The sequence below is a fragment of the Salvia hispanica genome, chromosome 4, assembly GCF_029641045.1.
Source record: "Salvia hispanica isolate PSC_SH4W2 chromosome 4, Shi_PSC_v1, whole genome shotgun sequence".
NCBI classification, from domain to species: domain Eukaryota; kingdom Viridiplantae; phylum Streptophyta; class Magnoliopsida; order Lamiales; family Lamiaceae; genus Salvia; species Salvia hispanica.
In genome coordinates, this window is record NC_142695.1 from 33,755,074 (window position 1) to 33,774,951 (window position 19,878).

At 43.5% G+C, this 19,878-nt stretch overlaps 1 protein-coding gene across 1 annotated transcript; it reads left to right on the forward strand.

The window, feature by feature from the left end:
* Positions 1-17,862: 17,862 nt before the first annotated feature.
* Positions 17,863-18,387, forward strand: LOC148928494 (uncharacterized). Its single transcript, XM_089056697.1, has one exon. It carries the CDS (start codon positions 17,863-17,865, stop codon positions 18,385-18,387), a length of 525 nt encoding a protein of 174 aa, XP_088912823.1.
* The last annotated feature ends 1,491 nt before the right edge of the window (positions 18,388-19,878 follow it).

The window sequence follows — 19,878 nt, forward strand, 5'->3', positions numbered from 1 at the left end:
AATGTTAAGAGTCGTTAAGACTAGGTTTTTTTGTGTTGCATGAGCTGGTGAATATAATACGGCATGATCTCCTTAGTGAGAGCAATTGAAGACATGATGTATTTCAATTTAGAAGCCTTTTCCTTTAATAAGCCGAGGTCAGTCTGGAAGAAGTAAGAACGATAGAAGATGCCTTAGCTGACTTAGTTGTGAAACCCCACTATAAGAGCGAGTTATAAGCCTTAAAAATTTTTGAGCTAACACATGTGAAATGGGGCCGCCACTGAATGCTTAGGGAGAAGAGTCTTGAAGGAGAAAAAAATAAGGGGAAATTGGGTTATGAAGGTATAAGCTGGACGAAGTCCAGGAGAAAAAAGAAGGAATAAAAAAATATAAAAAAAAGAGAGAAAAAATGGAGGAATAAGCTAGACGAAGTCCAGAAAAAAAAAGAGGAGGTATAAGCTGGACCAGGAAAAATATGTCTAAGGGCAATAGCAACCTGACCCAGGAATAAAAGGGGGAACGAAATGTAGAAAGGAGAAAACTCTCATAACCCGACGCTTCAATGGTATGACAATAACTTACGAGAGATTCGGTCCTAACATCCCTGTGAAGAATGAGTGATCGAGAGAATCCAACAATTGGGGAAGTAATAGGCTATCTTGACGAACTGACAGATTGATTAGGTGGAAGAAGGGAAGGGGCCAATTTGGAGAAGTGCAGCCTGTTGGATTGACCTAAATCTTGTGGGGACGGTTGCCTAAAAGTTGAAGCTAGTTCATGCATATGTGTTTATGTGTTTTTCTATAAGTGTTTTTTCATTTTGTGTCTAGGTCTAGGAGTCTGTGTCAAGTTAGAGTCTAGAGAGTCGGTCAGGGGATAACCATGCGTTGAAATTCGCCTTATTTCTTTTTCTTGTCTTTATACTTGAGGACAAGTATGGTTTAAGTGTGAGCATTCTCGTAATTAATTTAAAGAAGTATGCTTGCATAAGTTCTTGGAATTTCTTAGATGAGTAGTCTCTTGGTTAGTTGTTTCCAATAATTAAATCCCTCAATTTACTTGAGTGAAAGGAATAATGTTTGAAGGAATAAGAAATAGGATGCACATCCTAGGTGCATAACATCTACTTTTACTTATCTTGAAGCTAAATAGTTGTTATTAATTTTTCTTGAGATAAGGCATTCGCAAGGAAGTAATACCCTAAGGAGGAGGTATTTTTGTATCAAAGTTGCAAGGGCCTAAGGTGAACTTTCGAACTTATATACAAATGAAAAGTATGGAATAATTTTGAGATAATATTTATCTATGCAAATGATATTGTCTTGCCATAAATTGTTTTTGGTTTTATGTAATGATGGCTATCTGTGTTGGTTATACCGAATGTGCTATGCCAATTAAAGTAAGAATCGAATTCGGGTCTCAGCAAGGGGAGAGTCCCTAATCGGACTAGTGTACACGTGGACTGTGTGTCATCGAGAGGGTTGGCCGGTCCGGTCTCCGTGGAAAGTGGCCACTTTCCCGGCACAAGAAAGAATGTTCAGATATGGCAAATTATAGAAGGAATGAGACTGCAGTCAAACTTTTAAGCAAAGTAATTTAGTAAGCTTGGGCCCTTTTTACTAAAACTCCCAAGTATTACTGTAATGATGGCATGACAATATTTCTTTTATAATTGTATATGTTTATATTTCGGCAATGTGTTCACTGAGTACCTTTGTACTCAGCCCTGCATGTATTTCTAAATGTGCAGGTTGAGCTGCGATGAAGAGGGGAGAGTGCTGAATCAAAGGGGCTTATTTCTAAATCATGCAGTACTCTCGGAGGTTCATGTCTTCACACATGGAACCATGTTTCAGTCATTCCGCTGTGCTAGTTTCTACTTTTTCCCTAAGACTCTGATATTTAAATAAATCGTGTTATACAAACCTCTAAACTCGAATCCTTATGTGATCGAGTGTACCTTATCTAAGTACTCCCTTTATGTTTATCTTTTATTATATGATTTACTCTTATATCTTCGTCCCCATTTCTATTCACTCTTCTAAATTCCCATCCCCAGTTACATTAACCATGTTTTACTATCCTTAGTAAAATGCGGGCGTGACAGAGTGGTATCAGAGCACATTCTTTTCTACTCTGGACCTGAGAGTCTTCTTCCAGTCAAAGTCTAGATTTGTTTCCCTAGACTAAATTCAGTAGCCCAGACTCAGCACCCCAATTCATCACGTTCAACCCGGTAAAAGGTAAGCTTTCTAACCGAAGTAAAGTTGAGTATTCTCAAAATTATGTGTGTAAGAAATTATTTGTTTAAATGCATGTTAGATAAATGAAGTAACTCTCTTTTATGTGAGCTCTTAAATAAAGTAATCTGTTCCTGCTTCATATGCCTAAATAGTGATAAAAACACTGTGCTGATAAGTTTTGTCTAGGAGTCTGGATTTTAAGTGGGACCGCTTGTGACCCCTCCAGTTCTTCTGGGAATTTATTTGGAATGGTAATTTTTCAAGAAGATTGTTGCAATCAACTTGAAAATTACTGAATCGCTTTATTTCACTATTAAGGACAATTTCTCGTTACCTTAAATAACTTTCCCCGCTGTCCTAAAATAAAGAAATAATAGCCACGATAATTCACAAATTTTTTAGAATACGACATCCTAAGTATTCCTCCCAACTAAATAGCAATATCTAGTTGAATCTTTCGAAACCACCCATCAACTTTTATATACCTTAAGGTTTCCTACTCAAGGACTTCTACGCTGTAACTGAGGCTTGTTTGATTACCATCTCCTTGTAGATGGAACCTTTTCGTGTAACGGCAAGGATGAGCACCGTGCCACAAAAAACCCCGGAAAGTATAATACAAGAGTATGAGATGTACGACCGAGGCTACAGTGAAGACCTAGGAGAATTCCTCGCGCACTTTCGAGTCTTGTGGAGCAAAGCTCAACCACATGGAGTAACCCATCTCGATGGAATAGTACGCTTGATTGGGAAACTACCCGAAAATTGGAAGTCATGGGCCATCACAATCTCCCAACACTACATTTACCCCAAAAATCCTAACAACCATGATGTGGGCGGATTCCTTCACTTTTTGGGAGAAATCCACTATTGCTTCATTGTAAAAGGGAAACCACCTAAAGGACCACACTTGACACCAGAAATACACCCACCCAAAGAGGAGTCACCTTACCTAAATCACCCAACTTTCCACCAAAAGAATACTCACCCCTTATATCCAACTTCGCGAAGTATTACCCACGAGACAAGGCGGAATCTTTGCAATTGACCGCTAATGATTCATTAAGGGCAACAAGAGATGCCGCATCAAAGGAAGATCTGTCCGTCAATGGAAAGTCCGATCCACGGGCAAAGATAGCCAAAAAGAGATATAGGGGAGACAAAGCTCCCATAAAAATAGAAGATAATCCACGTGACAATCTCATTCTAACGGTAGAGGGATACACTATCGACGAATGGATAAGGCGTCGTTCCCGTGGGACAATAGGAGGATGGTACCTACCCGAGGATGACCCCGAGATAATTATTCATGTGAGTAGTAGTTTTGAGGAGGAAGACAATGAAGAATCCGAGGAGGACCCCGAAGAGGACTTTAACCCGTCTGATGATGATACCACGCCACAATAGTGCATGAAGATGTCTCGTATTTGAACCCGATAAGCAGAAGACTTTCAGCCTTGTTCCTTTCTCGTTGTTAAATCACTTCCTTTTGTAACCCATGTGTACGTGCTAGAATAAATATGCATGGTCTTCTGACTATGTTTTGTACGAATAAGTCCTTTTCGAAGGCAAGTTTCGATTAAATAAATGTTGTCCTTGTTTAACCCATGAGAATCTTTTTACTTTCTATATCACACTTGCTACTTGATCATATTTTCATATCCAAAGAGTTACCATTCTTTGATCTTATTACCCACTACAAAGAATATCAATGTTCTAAACGAGTATACTTGAACGTATCAGAATGCCGCCTCAAAGAGCTGGACGTGGGAGACCCCAAGGTCCCGGAAGAGCACGTGGAAGGGAACCACGACTCGTCCCGGGCGAATGCGATGAGTGGCGAGGCATTACACCACCACCTCAACCACCTCCACCCCCTCCGCCAGTTGAAGTACTGATAAGGCTAATTTCATGCATTGGTTATAAGGTTAAATTCTGCAATTTCCCAGGTGTAACAAACCTTTTTGAGCCAGATGTGTAGAGAAGATGCCAGCCCCAAGAGGATTACAGAGATCGCCTGGTGAAGGAAGCTGGCAAGGAAAATTGAGCAGAGGGATGAAGAGCCACTAGACTGAGGAGCATCGATTGGAGGGCAAAATAGGAATCACAAAAACAGTCTAGAAGCTCTATCCGCTATAAAAAGGAGCACACAATCTACATGAAGGACACACTTGATCATCACTTTTTCCAGCTCCTAGCTTAGTTTTTCTACCTTTTCTACACACTCATTTGGGGAAAGTACAGGGGGGTTCTCATTTCACCGGAAGTTTGGGTGCAACACCGTCTCTACGGAGGCGAAGAAACAATTGTCTTTAATTTTCTGTCTACTTTTGGTACTCGCCGAGTCCTCGCTGTTCGAGGCTCGGCTTTGGTGTTGTTTCTATCGTTGGATATCTCGTATTTTGCAATGGATATGTCTTTTATGTTTTGTTTATCTTATTATGTTGTTTTGGGTTTGATTTGCTGATCTTTGTTGGTTGATCTGAGTTTGAAGTTGTTTTATAAGAAATCTGTTGTTGATCGGTTAAATCTACGTAGATCAGTGAGGATCGCAGATGGTAATGGTGTTTGGTTGTTGTGGATGGCTTGGATCCGGAGTGGATTAAGCGTCCCGTGGTTGGATCTGCTTGTTTGTGTTTCATTTAGTTGTTTAAATTCTGCATTCTCGTTTTACCTCGTCTAATAGCCGTAGATCTGCCTTAGTTTTAAATGTTCTTCGATTTTGTTGCTTTTAATTCCGTCTGCTTTGCTTTGATTTTCATTCTTGCTTTGTTTTAACTGGTTGTTTCATGATAAATGTTGGAGAAGATGATGTCATTGTTAGTTAGTCCTTTAGTTAGTTATTTTGCAGCTTTTCAATCGTACTCTACCTTTTTCAGAAAATGGTCCCCACATTCAGTTGCTTTCCCAGGTCTAGGTTAATCTAGGAAACTGTTCTTTCGATCTAGCAATTGTCTCGCTCCATTTCCCTAAATATGCATGTTTTTAAGTTTCTATCTAGATCTAGCTGTTAGAGTAGCATATTTCAATTACCAGGTCTAGGAATTAAAGCTCAACCCTAAAATTGCGTGGCAACAGCCAACAAAAAAAATATAGTCTCCAAGTCTTTGAACATGTTTACTTGCGCATTCATCTCTGTGGATTCGATCCCTACTTCCACGTACTAGTTTTCCTAGGTAAAGTGGGTTGAGGGTTTTTGAAGAGGGAGTTAAGGAAGTGATTGTGTGCCCGACGATAGGTAGCTCAAGGTTCTCTGAGTTCCTAGACCCAGTGGCTAGCGGATTTCCTGGACCGAGGGTTTTCTTCATTATTTTTAAGAACACGCTTTCGCTAGCCATCATTAGCTTCTAAACTATTTTGTTTACGTGTTTGAGGATTTGGTGTATATAGTTTAATTTCTGTTATTTTTTTTCTTGACAGTTTATGAGCAAGGGCTCACGATTTGGGAACTGGAATAACCCGTCTGGGTCAAAGGACACTCAAGTCAGGTGGCAGGTTAAGGAATCGACGTCCACCATCATCACCAGATCAGGGTTTACGGCAGTAGATCCATTCCCATTTGAATTAGAAAGTGAGAAGGAGTGGAACTCGTCAGGAGGAGAGGACCCAAATTCGTCTACAGAAATAGAGAACTCCGAAACCGAGGAAGAGGGAGACGTAGATATGGCACACTTGGAGGATCCCGATCCAAAGATAGATTCACTCACCGCGCATCTGGACGGTGAGCCTGCCCATGCCATAGTCTCAAACCAGCGCCAGAGGGCCATTGATATCAAGACAAATGTGTTGGGTGTTTTACCCTACATTCTCTGGACGAAGGAATGAATGTCCTTACAAATTCCTAAAAGAGTTTAGTAAGCTGTGCAGTATCCAAAAGCGACCCAACGAGGCTACTGAGGAGGACTACCGTTTGCATACAGTCCTGTTTGCCCTTAAGGGGGAGGCTAACACTTGGCTGCTAAGGCTCCCACCAGACTCGATCAACACATGGAAAGATTTCAAGCTCGAATTCCTGGATTATTTCTTCCCGTCCAACAAAACAAATGCCCTGAAGAAGGAGATTCAGGAATGCAAGCAGGATTACGATGAGTCCCTGAGTCAATACTGGTCTCGATTTAAGGGGCTGCTCGACGCCTATCCCAACCATAGGATGATGGAGGCTGAGACCTTTTACTTGTTCTATGAAGGAGCTAATCCTGAGTCGAAGGACTTAATGAATTCCTCGAGCGGGGGGAATTTTACAAAAAACAAGGCAAGTGAAGCACGGGAGATTTTGGGAAGGCTGATCGACGCAAAGAAGGCCTATGATCACCCACGTATCATGAGGAGAGGTTCAGCAAACGCAATTAAGGAACAAGAAGGAGAAGGAGTTGGGGACAGGATAGATCAGTTGGAGAAGGCACTTCCTAGTGCGATTGAGAAAAAGAATTCCCCGACCTCGCAGGAGAAAGAGAAGCCGCCCGGTCCAGAGGAAAATCAACTCCAGCTCTATTATAGTACACCACCCGTTGGAGAGTTCCAAGACCAAGCAAATGCAGTGGGGAATTGGAATCAAAGTAATCAGAATACATGCTGGAATCAGTGGAAGATTAAGGAGGCACCATGGAGAGACAACCCTTGTTTTAGATGGGGAGACGGAAACCAACAGCTCCAGATACAGTACCCAGGTCCAGTAGAGAACCAGCAGAACTAGTCTAACCGTGGTCAGGACGGACCCAATTATAATTCGAACTGGTCAGGGAAAAACCAGGAAGGATCGAATAATTGGAGTTATCGCAACCAAGGGGACCAGTCCAACTGGAACAACAAGAACCAGAGTAATCAAGGGAGCTCTTATGTGCCCCCACATCAGAGGAACGCCACCGGAAAATATCAAAATTTCCAGCATGCACACCAAGGAAATCAGGGGTCAGGGAACCAGTTCAGCAACAATCAAGGAGGTCAGGGTAATTATCGCCCAAGTCAGTGGAGCGGACCGAGCCACAATCAGGGGTCAAGTTCAAATCGTCGAACTACAAACCTCCGAGGAACCTAGATGAGATGGTACATGACCTAGTCAGCTCTCAACAACACATGCAGAACAATATGCAGGCAAACAATGATGTAGTGCACAAAATCCAAGATGCTCAACAGGAGCATAAGTCTGCCATGGATATGTTGGCCAAGCAGATGTCACAATTGGCCACTTCGTTGAATGAAATGAGGGGACACGAAGGAAGGATACCAGCTTCAGTAAAACCACCTGAACAAGCAAATATTAGTCAGATAACTTTGAGGTCAGGACGGGGCTACGAAGGCTCGGTGATGAGAAAAGATGAGAATACACCTCTATTGACGAGCAAGGAAGGAGAAACCCCTAACCAAGAGGATACTGAGGTAAGCAATGTCAGAGTAGAAGAAGGTCTTCAGAAAGGGGATCTGGAGAAACCACTACCTCAGATGGCCGATCCATTTTTCTTAGACCCAGAGCCTGAAGTGGAGATTGCGGAAGGAAGGAAAGAAGTCGGTGAGTCATCCGTCTCAGGCCTGGCAGGGACGTTGAAGCGTACGAAGCCATTTCCTCATCGAGGGGAAGCCAAAAAGAAGAAGGACGACACCGAAGACTTCATGGAGATTTTCGGCAAACTGGAGATCAACCTGCCCTTCCTACAAGCTTTGAAGCTGCTTACATTCAGTAAATTCATCAAGGAGTTCATAGCAGGAAAGACCAAGCCCGACGGGAAAATAGTAATTGGTGAAAATGTGTCTGCTGTGATACAGAAGAGGAGGATGCCATCAAAATGCACAGACCCAGGTATGTTCACTTTGCCCATTTCTCTGGGTGATATTAAAATTGAGCATGCTATGTGTGATCTAGGAGCTTCAATAAATTTGTTACCACTTTCGATATATAAGAAGTTGATAGGAGTAAGTCTGGTGGATACCAAAGTGGTAATTCAGTTAGCCGATAGAACATGCATTTCACCCGAAGGTGTGTTGGAAAACGTGATAGTGAAAGTGCATGATTTCCTGTACCCAGCTGATTTTCTTGTAATAAAAATGAGTGATAATGAATCTGCTGAGTCTAGCGGGGTGCTATTAGGGAGACCATTCTTACGCACCGCTAAGACTATAATAGATGTGTTTGATGGAACAATATGCCTGGATTATCATGGGCAAAAATATACATTTAACATCGATGAAGCCATGAAGAAACCCTTGCGTGTTGAGAATTTGCATTCTGTCGATGTCATTAACCCTCTGGTCCAAGAATATCTTGAGACTGAATTAATGCAGGAACAGTTTAACAACTCGGAGCTGAGCCAATCTGTTGATAAGGAGGTGGCAGGATGGTGTGAAACTCTTTTGACTCGGAACCTGACAGATGAACAGATCAATGAAGCGATCATGGCATTCTGCCACCAACCACTGTCATTCGAGTCTACGGGGTCTGTTAAGTGAAGGGTCCAGACGAGGGAACCAATTTAGATGAGATAGCAACAAAGAGTCTAGAGAAAAACCCCCTGCCCTAGGAAGCCATCACACCAAAGAAGGAGTTGAAGAAACTACCCGAGACACTGAAGTATGCCTACCTTGGGGAAGATGAAACATTCCCAGTGAAAATCAACAGCCACTTGACAGCGAAACAGGAGAATGATCTATTGGAAGTAATCCGGAGGAACAAGAAGGCCATAGGGTAGACGTTCTCCGACCTGGTGGGAATCGGCCATGATCTCTGCATGCATCACATCTGACTGGAAGAGGGGGCGAAAGCGCGTAGAGACCCACAGCGCAAGCTGAACCCGAATATGAGGGAAGAAGTTCTGAAGGAAGTATTAAAGTGGCTATCCTTCGGGATCATTTACTCCATTCCAGACAGCGAATGGGTCAGCCCAGTTCATTTGGTACCAAAGAAATCAGGAATACAAGTTGTGGAGAATGATAAGAATGAATTAGTGCCTACTAGATTGGTAACTGGATGGAAGATGTGCATCGATTATAGGAAGCTTAATGAAGCCACTAAGAAGGATCATTTTCCCTTGCCATTCATTGATCAGATGTTGGAGAGGTTGGCTGGAAAACAATATTTTTGCTTCCTGGACGGATACAGTGGATACTTCCAGATATATGAGGATCCAGAAGATCGGGAAAAGACAACTTTTACCTGCCCGTTTGGTACTTATGCATATAGAAGGATGCCATTTGGACTATGCAATGCACCGGGAACATTCCAGCGCTGTATGATGAGCATCTTCTCAGACCTGTTGGAGGTATGCATTGAAATTTTTATGGATGATTTCACGGTGTATGGAAATTCCTTCGATGCATGCTTGGCAAATTTGGATCTGGTGTTGAGAAGGTGTCAGGAGAAGAATTTAGTTCTAAACTTCGAGAAATGCCATTTTATGGTACCAGAAGGAATAGTCCTCGGTCATGTAGTCTCTGAGAGAGGGATTCAAGTGGATAAATCCAAGGTGGATGTAATATCGAAACTACCCTACCCCACGAATCAGAAAAAAGTTAGAGGGTTCCTGGGTCACACAGGTTTCTATAGGCGGTTCATCAGGGATTTTGCAAAAATTGCCCAACCGCTAACACATCTCTTGCACAATGATGTGGAATTTGATTTTGATGAAGGATGCAAGAAGGCATTCCAAATGCTGAAGGATAGACTTGTTTCCGCCCCGATAATCCGCGCACCAGACTGGAACTACCCCTACGTAGTAATGTGTGATGCCAGTGATTTTGCAGTAGGAGCAGTCCTAGGTCAAAGGATTGATGGGAAAAACTATGTAATTTTTTATGCCTCGAAGACCCTCAACTAGGCTCAGAAGAACTATGATACCACAGAGAAAGAGATGCTGGCAGGGGTGTACGCATTCGAGAAATTTCGACCGTATTTGCTAGGGTCGAAAGTTATAGTCTACACTGATCACGCTGCGATTAAGTATCTCCTGGCCAAGAGAGAATCTAAGCCAAGGTTGATTAGGTGGGTGCTGTTGCTGCAAGAATTTGATTGGCAGGTAAAACACAAGAAAAGGACAGAGAACAAAGTTGCAAATCATCTAAGCCGAATTTTCCAAGGGGATACGAATGAAGCTATACCGGATGCCTTCCCTGAGGAACATCTTTATTATGTATGGAAGGCTGTCTGCTAGGTCTATTGACTAGGAAGCAGTGTTCATAGCAACAGGTCTAGGAACATCAGACAGGGGGAAGCGTCCGATGAATGCAGAACCATGGTTCGCTGACCTGGCCAATTACTTAGTCACTGGATAACTACCAGGGTCCCACGAAATCTCATGGGCCCAGAGAATGAAGCTGAAGAGTGAAGCCAAATACTACTTCTGGGATGATCCTTACCTCTGGAAGATGTGCTCAGATCAGGTTATCCGACGATGCATCCCGGAGTGGGAACAGAAGGATGTCTTGAACCATTGCCCATGCCTTAGCTTGTGGAGGACATTTTGGGCCTAGGAAAACCGCCAGGAAAGTCTTGGACAGTGGATTTTATTGGCCGACCCTGAACAAGGACTCTTTTGAATTTTGTCAAGTCTGTGAAAGATGCCGCATAATCCGATAATAGTTTGTGAGATTTTCGATGTTTGGGGCATGGACTTCATGGGCCCTTTCCCATCTTCATATGGGAACACATACATTTTGGTTGCGGTGGATTACGTCTCCAAATGGATAGAACCAAAGGCTACACCCACCTGCGAGTCAAAGGAGGTAGCTAAATTTCTGCGAGCCAATATTTTCAACAGGTATGGGGTGCCCAGAGCCATCATCTCGGATCAAGGTACGCATTTTTGTAACCGCACAATAGAAACGTTGATGAGAAAGTATGGTGTACATCATCGGTTATCCACACCCTATCATCCCCAGTGGAATGGTCAAGCAGAGATTTCGAACAGAGAAATCAAAAACATCTTGGAAAAGACGGTGAACACCACAAGGAAAGATTGGAGTAAGCACCTCGACGATGCTCTCTGGGCATATAGGACTGCTTACAAAACGCCAATCGGGATGTCACCATACAGATTGGTGTTCGGAAAGATGTGCCATTTACCCGTGGAAGTGGAGCATAGGGCTTACTGGGCTGTGAAAGAGATGAATATGAAAGCGTCAGCCTGTGAAGAAGAACGGAAGCTGCAACTACAAGAACTGGAGGAGCTAAGGTTGGAAGCATTTGACTCGGCCATGTGGTATAAAGAAAGAACAAAGCTCTGGCATGATAAGAATCTTTGAGTCAAGGAACTTCGCGTAGGGCAGAAAGTACTCCTTTTTCAATCCCGGCTGAAGCTAATGCCTGGTAAGTTGAAATCCAAGTGGATAGGGCCATGCACGATCATTGGCCTTCGAGCAAATGGAGCTGTAGAGATTCAAGGAAGCACCCCAAACTCAGTTTCTTTCCTGGTAAATGGGCACAGTGTGAAGGTATACAGAGAAAATACAGATATACATGTGGTGGAAGAAACGCCACTACATGCATCTGCTGTTGTTTCTAAGGATGGTCAGGCAAGTGGATATCCTTAATGAATTCCTAGGTCAGGTAGAGTGGGAAACAAAATTTATTTTTGCACTGACCTAGGAAATTTTGAGGATACTCATTTGTTATGTAAATAGTTTAGTTACTTTCTAAAAAATAAGAAAATCCAAACAAATTAATATTTTTAATTTCCAAAAATATTTTCGAAGCACCAAAATCCTTGGGGAAATTGTTTTGTCACTCAAGATCTCCGACCCAGGAATTTGGTGTTTCATTTCCTTTATTTTTGATTTGCTAGGGGGAGGAAGAGCCTTGCAGATAGAAGAAAAGGCGGTTGCCTTTTGAAATTTGAATTCCGCTTTTCGAGGAACGTGCGGTTGTTTGCATCATATGGCAACCGTTCGCCTGCCACTCTGAAAATGGCTGGAGATATTTGATTCTGAATCAGAATAAATCGTCCATTCTCTCTCTACTCTTATAATTCTCTCTCTAAATAATTTTCCCCAAAATCGTTTTCAAACCCTAACCAAACCTACCCCAGAAATTGTGAGTTGCAGGTAACCATGTAGAAAGCACAAGGAACCACAGTGAAGAAGGGAAACCCAGCCACCAGACCACCGTCCGGCGAGTCGTCCGGACAACCGCCGTTTCAACCGACCTTCTCGGCACTCGATATTCGCTCAGAATGGAACCCGACTTCTATGCAAAGTTCCTCTACCGTCAAAAGTCCCGATGAGGAAGCATTTTTGAAGGAACTAGAAGAGAAGTTCGGAAGTAAAGAAGAGGCCGACAAACTATTCTCCCGTTTCTCGATGTTTTGTCAGCAACCACCGGCAATTCCTGAGTACTCAAGGGCGCAACCACCGAGTTCAAACCTAGGGGCTTATAAAACCCTAGATCAGACGCATGCAACTGGACCAAACCCAAACAGCGCAGAACAAGGGAAGGGTGGCAGTGTACTCGAGGAGGAAAGCGTCAGCGGATTTGCAGACGAAATCGACAGAATGGCGGTGGATTTTTCGTTGGATGGAATCGCGAGGGTAAGTAATGCATCTGTTGTACAATTAGTGGAGGGGGAAACCCCGGTGGTTGAATATGTGAGGGGGGAAACCCCTGTTTCTAAGAATGTGGAGGGGGAAACCCCGAATGTGTGTGTGGAGGGGGGAACCCGGTTTAATCTTGAGGGGGCAACCCCGACCTTGCTCGTTGAGGGGGAAACCCCAATTGTGTCTGAGGGAGAAATCCCTGTCAAATCTGAGGAGGAGACTCCAGTTATATCTACGGGGGAAACCCCAGTTACGTGTGCTGAGGGAGAATTCCCTAAGAAATCTGGAGGGGACGAGGTCCCCGTTGATGTTGAAGGACAGAGGCCCAAAGAGGAAAGGACGGTGGAGGTAGTGGATCTGGAGAAAGAACCAGAGGAATCACCCGTTGATCCGCGGGCGTCAAGGAGAATGATCCGGCGAAGCTTGCTGGACGAAGTGGATGAGGATTCCTGGCCCCGGGGGAGACAAGTATGCAGGAGGGAGAGACTCCTGACTCTGAAGAAGAGGTAGACGTCGAGGAAGAGCGTCGAGTGGCCAAAGAACGCAAAAGAAAGGGAAAGACAACTGTCGTCTCTCGGCCCAGGAAATCTCAGAGACTCAACTCCGTCGGGAAAGTTCCCCGCCCACTCCCCAAGACCTCTGGACCTGTTAATGAGAGTAGCGAGACCGAGGAAGAGATCGAGGAGGAAGAGGAGGTCCCAAACTTCGAGCGAAAAGAAGTATGGATCACGAAGAAGCTCTTAGGAGCTATGTCTAAGTTCAATGACTCGAAGAGGACACAGACGTACAAGGATCGAAGCGCAGTTGGGAAACTGGCCAAGTCAGGGAAGAGATACGATAGGGACTTGCTGAGGGAAATAGAGTCTGATGAAGAATTCCTTGGCCACATCAAGGGAATAGGTTTTGAGTGGCTCCTGAACCATAGTGAACAGGAGGTGCCAGTGGAAGCGGCCCGGGAATTTTTCTCTACTTTCAGGTTCAAGGCGACTACCGATCCAGATGCGAACTCCATCTCCTTCCGTCTTTTCACCATCGAGCATACCATGAGTGTAAGGGAGTGGTCTTTGAGGATGGGGCTATTTAGCAATCTGAGGATGATGAGGGCATTTGGGACGACAGAGTATACGGCCCACCAAAGGACGCACCCGGATTCTCACCACAAACTGCTTGGGAATACTTAACACACGCCAGGAGCGGAATTTTCAAGACCAGCGTATCAAAAGGGATCCACCTCACCGACCATCTCCTCCGTTTCACCCAGGAATTCATCGGGTACAATCTGATGGGCACGGCCAGCTCCAGCATCACCACCACCGAGCTATACTTCACTTGGTGCATGTCTAAACGCATCAGGGTTCACCTTGGATATTGGTTACCCCAGGCCTGCCACCAAATGACTGCCAACCCCTCTCGCCACATGTACACCTGCCACCTTCTAAGCGCTTACATAGAGGTTTGAGTATTGTTTATCTTGGATATTGTTTATCTTGGTCTAAGTGTGAGAAGTTTGAGTATATATTTAGCATGTTTGTTTTCTGTTTTATGTCTTTGTTTTTCTCTCCCACATAGTCCGTTGTTCGGTCTAAGTGTGAGAAGTTTTATGTGTTTTATTTTGATTGTGTGCACCAACTCCCTCATTTCCCCCCTTCACCAGGACAGCTTGGCAACAAGCTGGAGTGAAGTGGGAGGGGGTGGGAGAGTTAGTGCAGTATGTGCTCAGCAGGTTTAGGAGTTCTTAGGTCTAGGAGTTTTAGTTTTTAGGATCTATGTGTTATAGCATGAACTGGTGATAATAATAATAAGACAAGATTCCCTTAGTAAAAGTAATTGAGAATAGGATGCATGCAACTTTGAGACCTCTTTCTTTGAGAAACTGAAATCGGTTTGGATGAGGCAAGAACGATAGAAGGTGCCTTAGCTGACCTAGTTGTGAAGCCCCACTACATAAGTGAGTTAAAAGCCTTAACATTGAGTGCTAACATGATAAAAGGGGCTGCCACCTGATGCTTAGGGAGAAGAATTTAGTAAGGAGGAAAATAGGGAAGAAAAAGATAGAAGAAAAATTTTCAAATCTGTAGGTATAAGTTGGACAAAGTCCAGAGGAGGAAAAATAAAAAAATATGTAATGATCTGAAGGTATAAGCTGGACGAAGTCCAGGGAAAAAAGGAGGTATAAGCTGGACGAAGTCCAGGAAAAGAGGAGGTATAAACTGGACGAAGTCCAGGGGAAAAAAAGAAGAAAAGAATCAGGAAAGGAGGATAGAAGGAGAGATTCTCATAACCCGAAGCATTAGTGGCAGGAATTTACTAAGAGTGATCGATCCTAACATCCCTGGTGAGGAATGAGTGATCGAGCGACTCCAACAATTAGTAGGCTATATGCCATCTGGACAAGCTGACAAACCGACTAGGTGGACAAAGGGAAGGGGAGGATTTGGAGTGTATAGACCATTTGATTGACCTTAAGCTTGTGGGGACGACTGCTTAAAAATTTGAACTAGTTCATGCCTATGTGTTTTATTTTCCTTAAGTGTTAGTGTCTTTGTTTCTTTATCTTTTGGGTTAGTGTCTAGGTCTAGGAGTTTACTTTGGTCAGGGAATAACCATGCATCGAAATTCACCTAATTTCTCTTTTTCTTGTCTTTATACTTGAGGGCAAGTATGGTTTAAGGGTGAGTAGTTTGATAAAGCTAATTTCATGCATTGGTTATAAGGTTAAATTCTGCAATTTCCCAGATCTATCAAACCTTTTTGAGCCAGGTGTGTATAGAAAATGCCAGCCCCAAGAGGATTACAGAGATCGCCTGGTGAAGGAAGCTGGCAAGGAAAATTGAGCAGAAGGATGAAGAGCCACTAAACTGAGGAGCATCGATTGGAGGGCAAAATAGGAATCACAAGAACAGTCTAGAAGCTCTATCCGCTATAAAAAGGAGCACACAATCTACATGAAGGACACACTTGATCATCACTTTTTCCAGCTCCTAGCTTAGTTTTTCTACCTTTTCTACACACTCACTTGGGGGAAAGTACAGGGGGGTTCTCATTTCACCGGAAGTTTGGGTGCAACACCGTCTCTACGGAGGCGAAGAAACAATTGTCTTTAATTTTCTGTCTACTTTTGGTACTCGTCGAGTCCTCGCTGTTCGAGGCTCGGCTTTGGTGTTGTTTCTATCGTTGGATATCTCGTATTTTGCAATGGATATGTCTTTTATGTTTTGTTTATCTTATTGTGTTGTTTTGGGTTTGATTTGCTGATCTTTGTTGGTTGATCTGAGTTTGAAGCTGTTTTATAAGAAATCTGTTGTTGATCGGTTAAATCTACGTAGATCAGTGAGGATCGGAGATGGTAATGGTATTTGGTTGTTGTGGATGGCTTGGATTCGGAGTGGATTAAGCGTCCCGTGGTTGGATCTGCTTGTTTGTGTTTCATTTAGTTGTTTAAATTCTGCATTCTCGTTTTACCTCGTCTAGTAGCCGTAGATCTGCCTTAGTTTTAAATGTTCTTCGATTTTGTTGCTTTTAATTCCGTCTGCTTTGCTTTGATTTTCGTTCTTGCTCTGTTTTAACTGGTTGTTTCATGATAAATGTTGGAGAAGATGATGTCGTTGTTAGTTAGTCCTTTAGTTAGTTATTTTGCAGCTTTTCAATCGTACTCTACCTTTTTCAGAAAATGGTCCCCACATTCAGTTGCTTTCCCAGGTCTAGGTTAATCTAGGAAACTGTTCGTTCGATCTAGCAATTGTCTCGCTCCATTTCCCTAAATATGCATGTTTTTAAGTTTCTATCTAGATCTAGCTGTTAGAGTAGCATATTTCAATTACCAAGTCTAGGAATTAAAGCTCAACCCTAAAATTGTGTGGCAGCAGCCAACAAAAAAAATATAGTCCCCAAGTCTTTGAACATGTTTACTTGCGCATTCATCTCTGTGGATTCGATCCCTACTTCCACGTACTAGTTTTCCTAGGTGAAGTGCCCGACGACAGGTAGCTCAAGGTTCTCTGAGTTCCTAGACCCAGTGTCCAGCGGATTTCCTGGACTGAGGGTTTTATTTGTTATTTTTAAGAACACGCTTTCGCTAGCCATCATTAGCTTCTAAACAGAAAAACAGCACTTCAAGTACTGGCTCGCAGAATTGAAGAAATCTTCTTAAGACAGAATCCACCAATGTTCAATGGACTGGGAGACCCAGCCGAGGCTGAAACATGGATACCTGCACTTGAGCACATATTCAACTTTCTTCAATGCACTGACTAAGAACGTTTGACTTGTGTAACATTCCAAATGACGGGGTCAGCAGACTTCTGGTGGGAAGCAACTAGCAGGACTGACTTGGGAACAATTTAAGTTAAGTGTGTACGAAAAGTACATCCCAAAGAGTTATCGCAAGAAGAAGGAGACAGAGTTCTACCACCTAAAACAGGGTCGCATGTCGGTAGCAGACTATGACTGTACCTTCTGTGATATGGCAAGGTACGCCCCAGGCCAAGTAGACACGGAAGAGAAGATGGCAGAGAAATTTTGTGCCGGTCTGAGGTACGAAATAAGGATGGCTTTAGACAGCCATGGAGGACTCTCATACCTCGAAGCACTCAACCGAGCCTTAGACATAGAGGCAGCAATGCCCAATGAAAAACATGTCAGAACTCCAGCACCTCCACCCGTGCAATTCCAACCTAACACCTCAAGGGACAAGTGAAAATGGGAAGGAAATCCAACTCAACAATGACAAAAGAAACCATGGCAAGGTCCCAACCGTCCACAAGAGTTTAGAAAAACCCCTGCGCACAACTTTGCCGGAAACTACCAACCAAAACCACTTCCCTGGCCTAAATGTAACAAGATGCATGGCGGGAATTGCAAGGCAGGAACTGATGTTTGCTACATCTGTGGCAAGAATGGCCACTTTGCAAGAAACTGCCCAACCAAGCCCGCTGGAGTAGGACCAAGACCACCTTCTCATTTGCAAGCAATGCAAGCTCTACCCGGGGGAAGGCAACATCAACCACCTCCCAAACTACCTCAACGCCAAAGCCATCTATCACAATCAACAGTTTACTCATAAGCAAGAGCTTATGCACTGAGGCAGAAACAACCTGAGAAGAACCAAGGAAATCCGGCAGGTATGGGAAAAAATTTCGACATACCTATCATTATGTTGTTTGATACGGGTGCATCACACTCCTCCATATCAGCTCACTGCATGAACACTTTAAATATTCCAACAAAACCAGATGAACCTAGGATTAAAGTGGCTTCACCGATAGGAGGCATTGTTGAAATCGAACATCTCTGCTCGAACGTAGAAATCACTTTTGGAGAACATAGAATCATAGCCAACAACTTAAGCGTCATGCAAATGTGGGATATCGATATAATCCTAGGAATGGATTGGCTAGCTGAAAATTTTGCCACTATCTTGTATAATCAACGAAAAATTTCCTTCCAAACCCCAGGAACGGAACCCACGAGTTTCCATGGGATTAGTATGGGAAAACGAAAATCTATAATCTCCGCCTTACAAGCTGCAATGCTTGTTAGAAAAGGGCATCCAGCCTACCTCGTTTACCTGAATGAGGAGCGAAAGGATGAAATGAGAGTCGAGGATGTAGAGGTAGTGCGTGAATATCCCGACGTATTTCCTGACTAACTACCTGGCTTACCTCCGGATAGGAAACTTCAATTCACCATCGATCTAGAACCCAGAGCCGCTCCAGTTTCCAAGGCACCATATCGAATGGCCCCGAAGGAGTTAGAAGAACTCAAGATCCAACTTCAAGAGCTTATGGACCTAGGTTTTATTCGACCTAGCGTCTCACCTTGGGGAGCACCTGTACTGTTCGTAAAGAAGAAAGACGGAACGATGAGAATGTGCATAGACTATCGGGAATTAAATAAGCTGATTCTGAAGAATAAGTATCCTCTACCAAGGATAGACGACCTCTTCGACCAACTCAAAGGAGCCAGCGTATTTTCCAAAATGGACTTGAGATCCGGTTATCACCAACTGAAGATCCAACCCGGAGATATACCGAAGATGGCATTTCGAACTAGATATGGTCACTATGAGTTCGTAGTGTGATGCCCTTCGGTTTGACAAATGCCCCAGCAGTGTTCATAGACCTAATGAACCGTACTTTCCACCCGTACCTCGACAAGTTTGTCTTCGTTTTCATAGATGATGTACTCATCTACTCGAAAGACCGCAAGGAACATGAGCAACATCTAAGGATTGTCCTAGACACATTGAGGCACAAGAAACTTCACGCCAAGTTCAATAAGTGTGAATTTTGGCTCAGCGAAGTGAACTTTCTCGGGCACATCGTGACCGCAAAAGGAATTCGAGTGGACCCAGCAAAGATTGAAGCCGTGCAGAACTGGAAATCACCAACAACCCCAAATGAAATTCGAAGTTTCTTGGGATTGGCTGGTTACTACAGAAGATTCATCGAAGGATTTTCCAAAATCGCGAGGCCAATGACTCAGCAGCTGCAGAAAAACATTAAGTTTTCATGGACTCATGAATGCGAGGAAAGCTTTCAACTACTAAAGAAGAAGCTAACTATTGCACCAGTATTAGCAGTCCCTGAGCCTAGAACAAACTATGTCGTCTACACCGATGCATCAAAGAATGGACTTGGATGTGTCCTAATGCAAAACGGGAAGGTGATTGCATATGCATCGCGACAACTACGACCAGACGAGTGAATTATCCAACCCGCAATTTGGAGCTAGCAGCAGTGGTGCACGCACTGAAGATCTGGAGACATCACCTCTACGGAGTCCGGTGTGAGATTTTCACAGATCACAGAAAGATCTCAACATGCGACAACGAAGATGGCTTGAACTGGTGAAGGACTATGATTGTGGCATAAATTACCACCCTGGCAAAGCTAATGTTGTAGCCGATGCTTTGAGCCGAAAGACTCAGCATGTAGCAGTTCTCCTTACCCAAAAGGAAGAACTACTGCGAGAGTTTAGTAAGCTAAAATTGGAAACAGTGCAAACAACTGAAACTATGCAAGGAAGAGTAGCCACCTTGGTAGTCAAACCCGACTTGAGAAGTCGAATCGTGGAAGCATGATAAGTCGTATTCTAAGCCTTGGTTACTGGTCAGTATGTCGTGAAATGCATGTATTAT

Excerpts from the sequence above, each read along its gene's own strand:
- LOC148928494 (XM_089056697.1), top strand. The coding sequence starts at position 17,863 with ATGGGAAAAAATTTCGACATACCTATCATTATGTTGTTTGATACGGGT.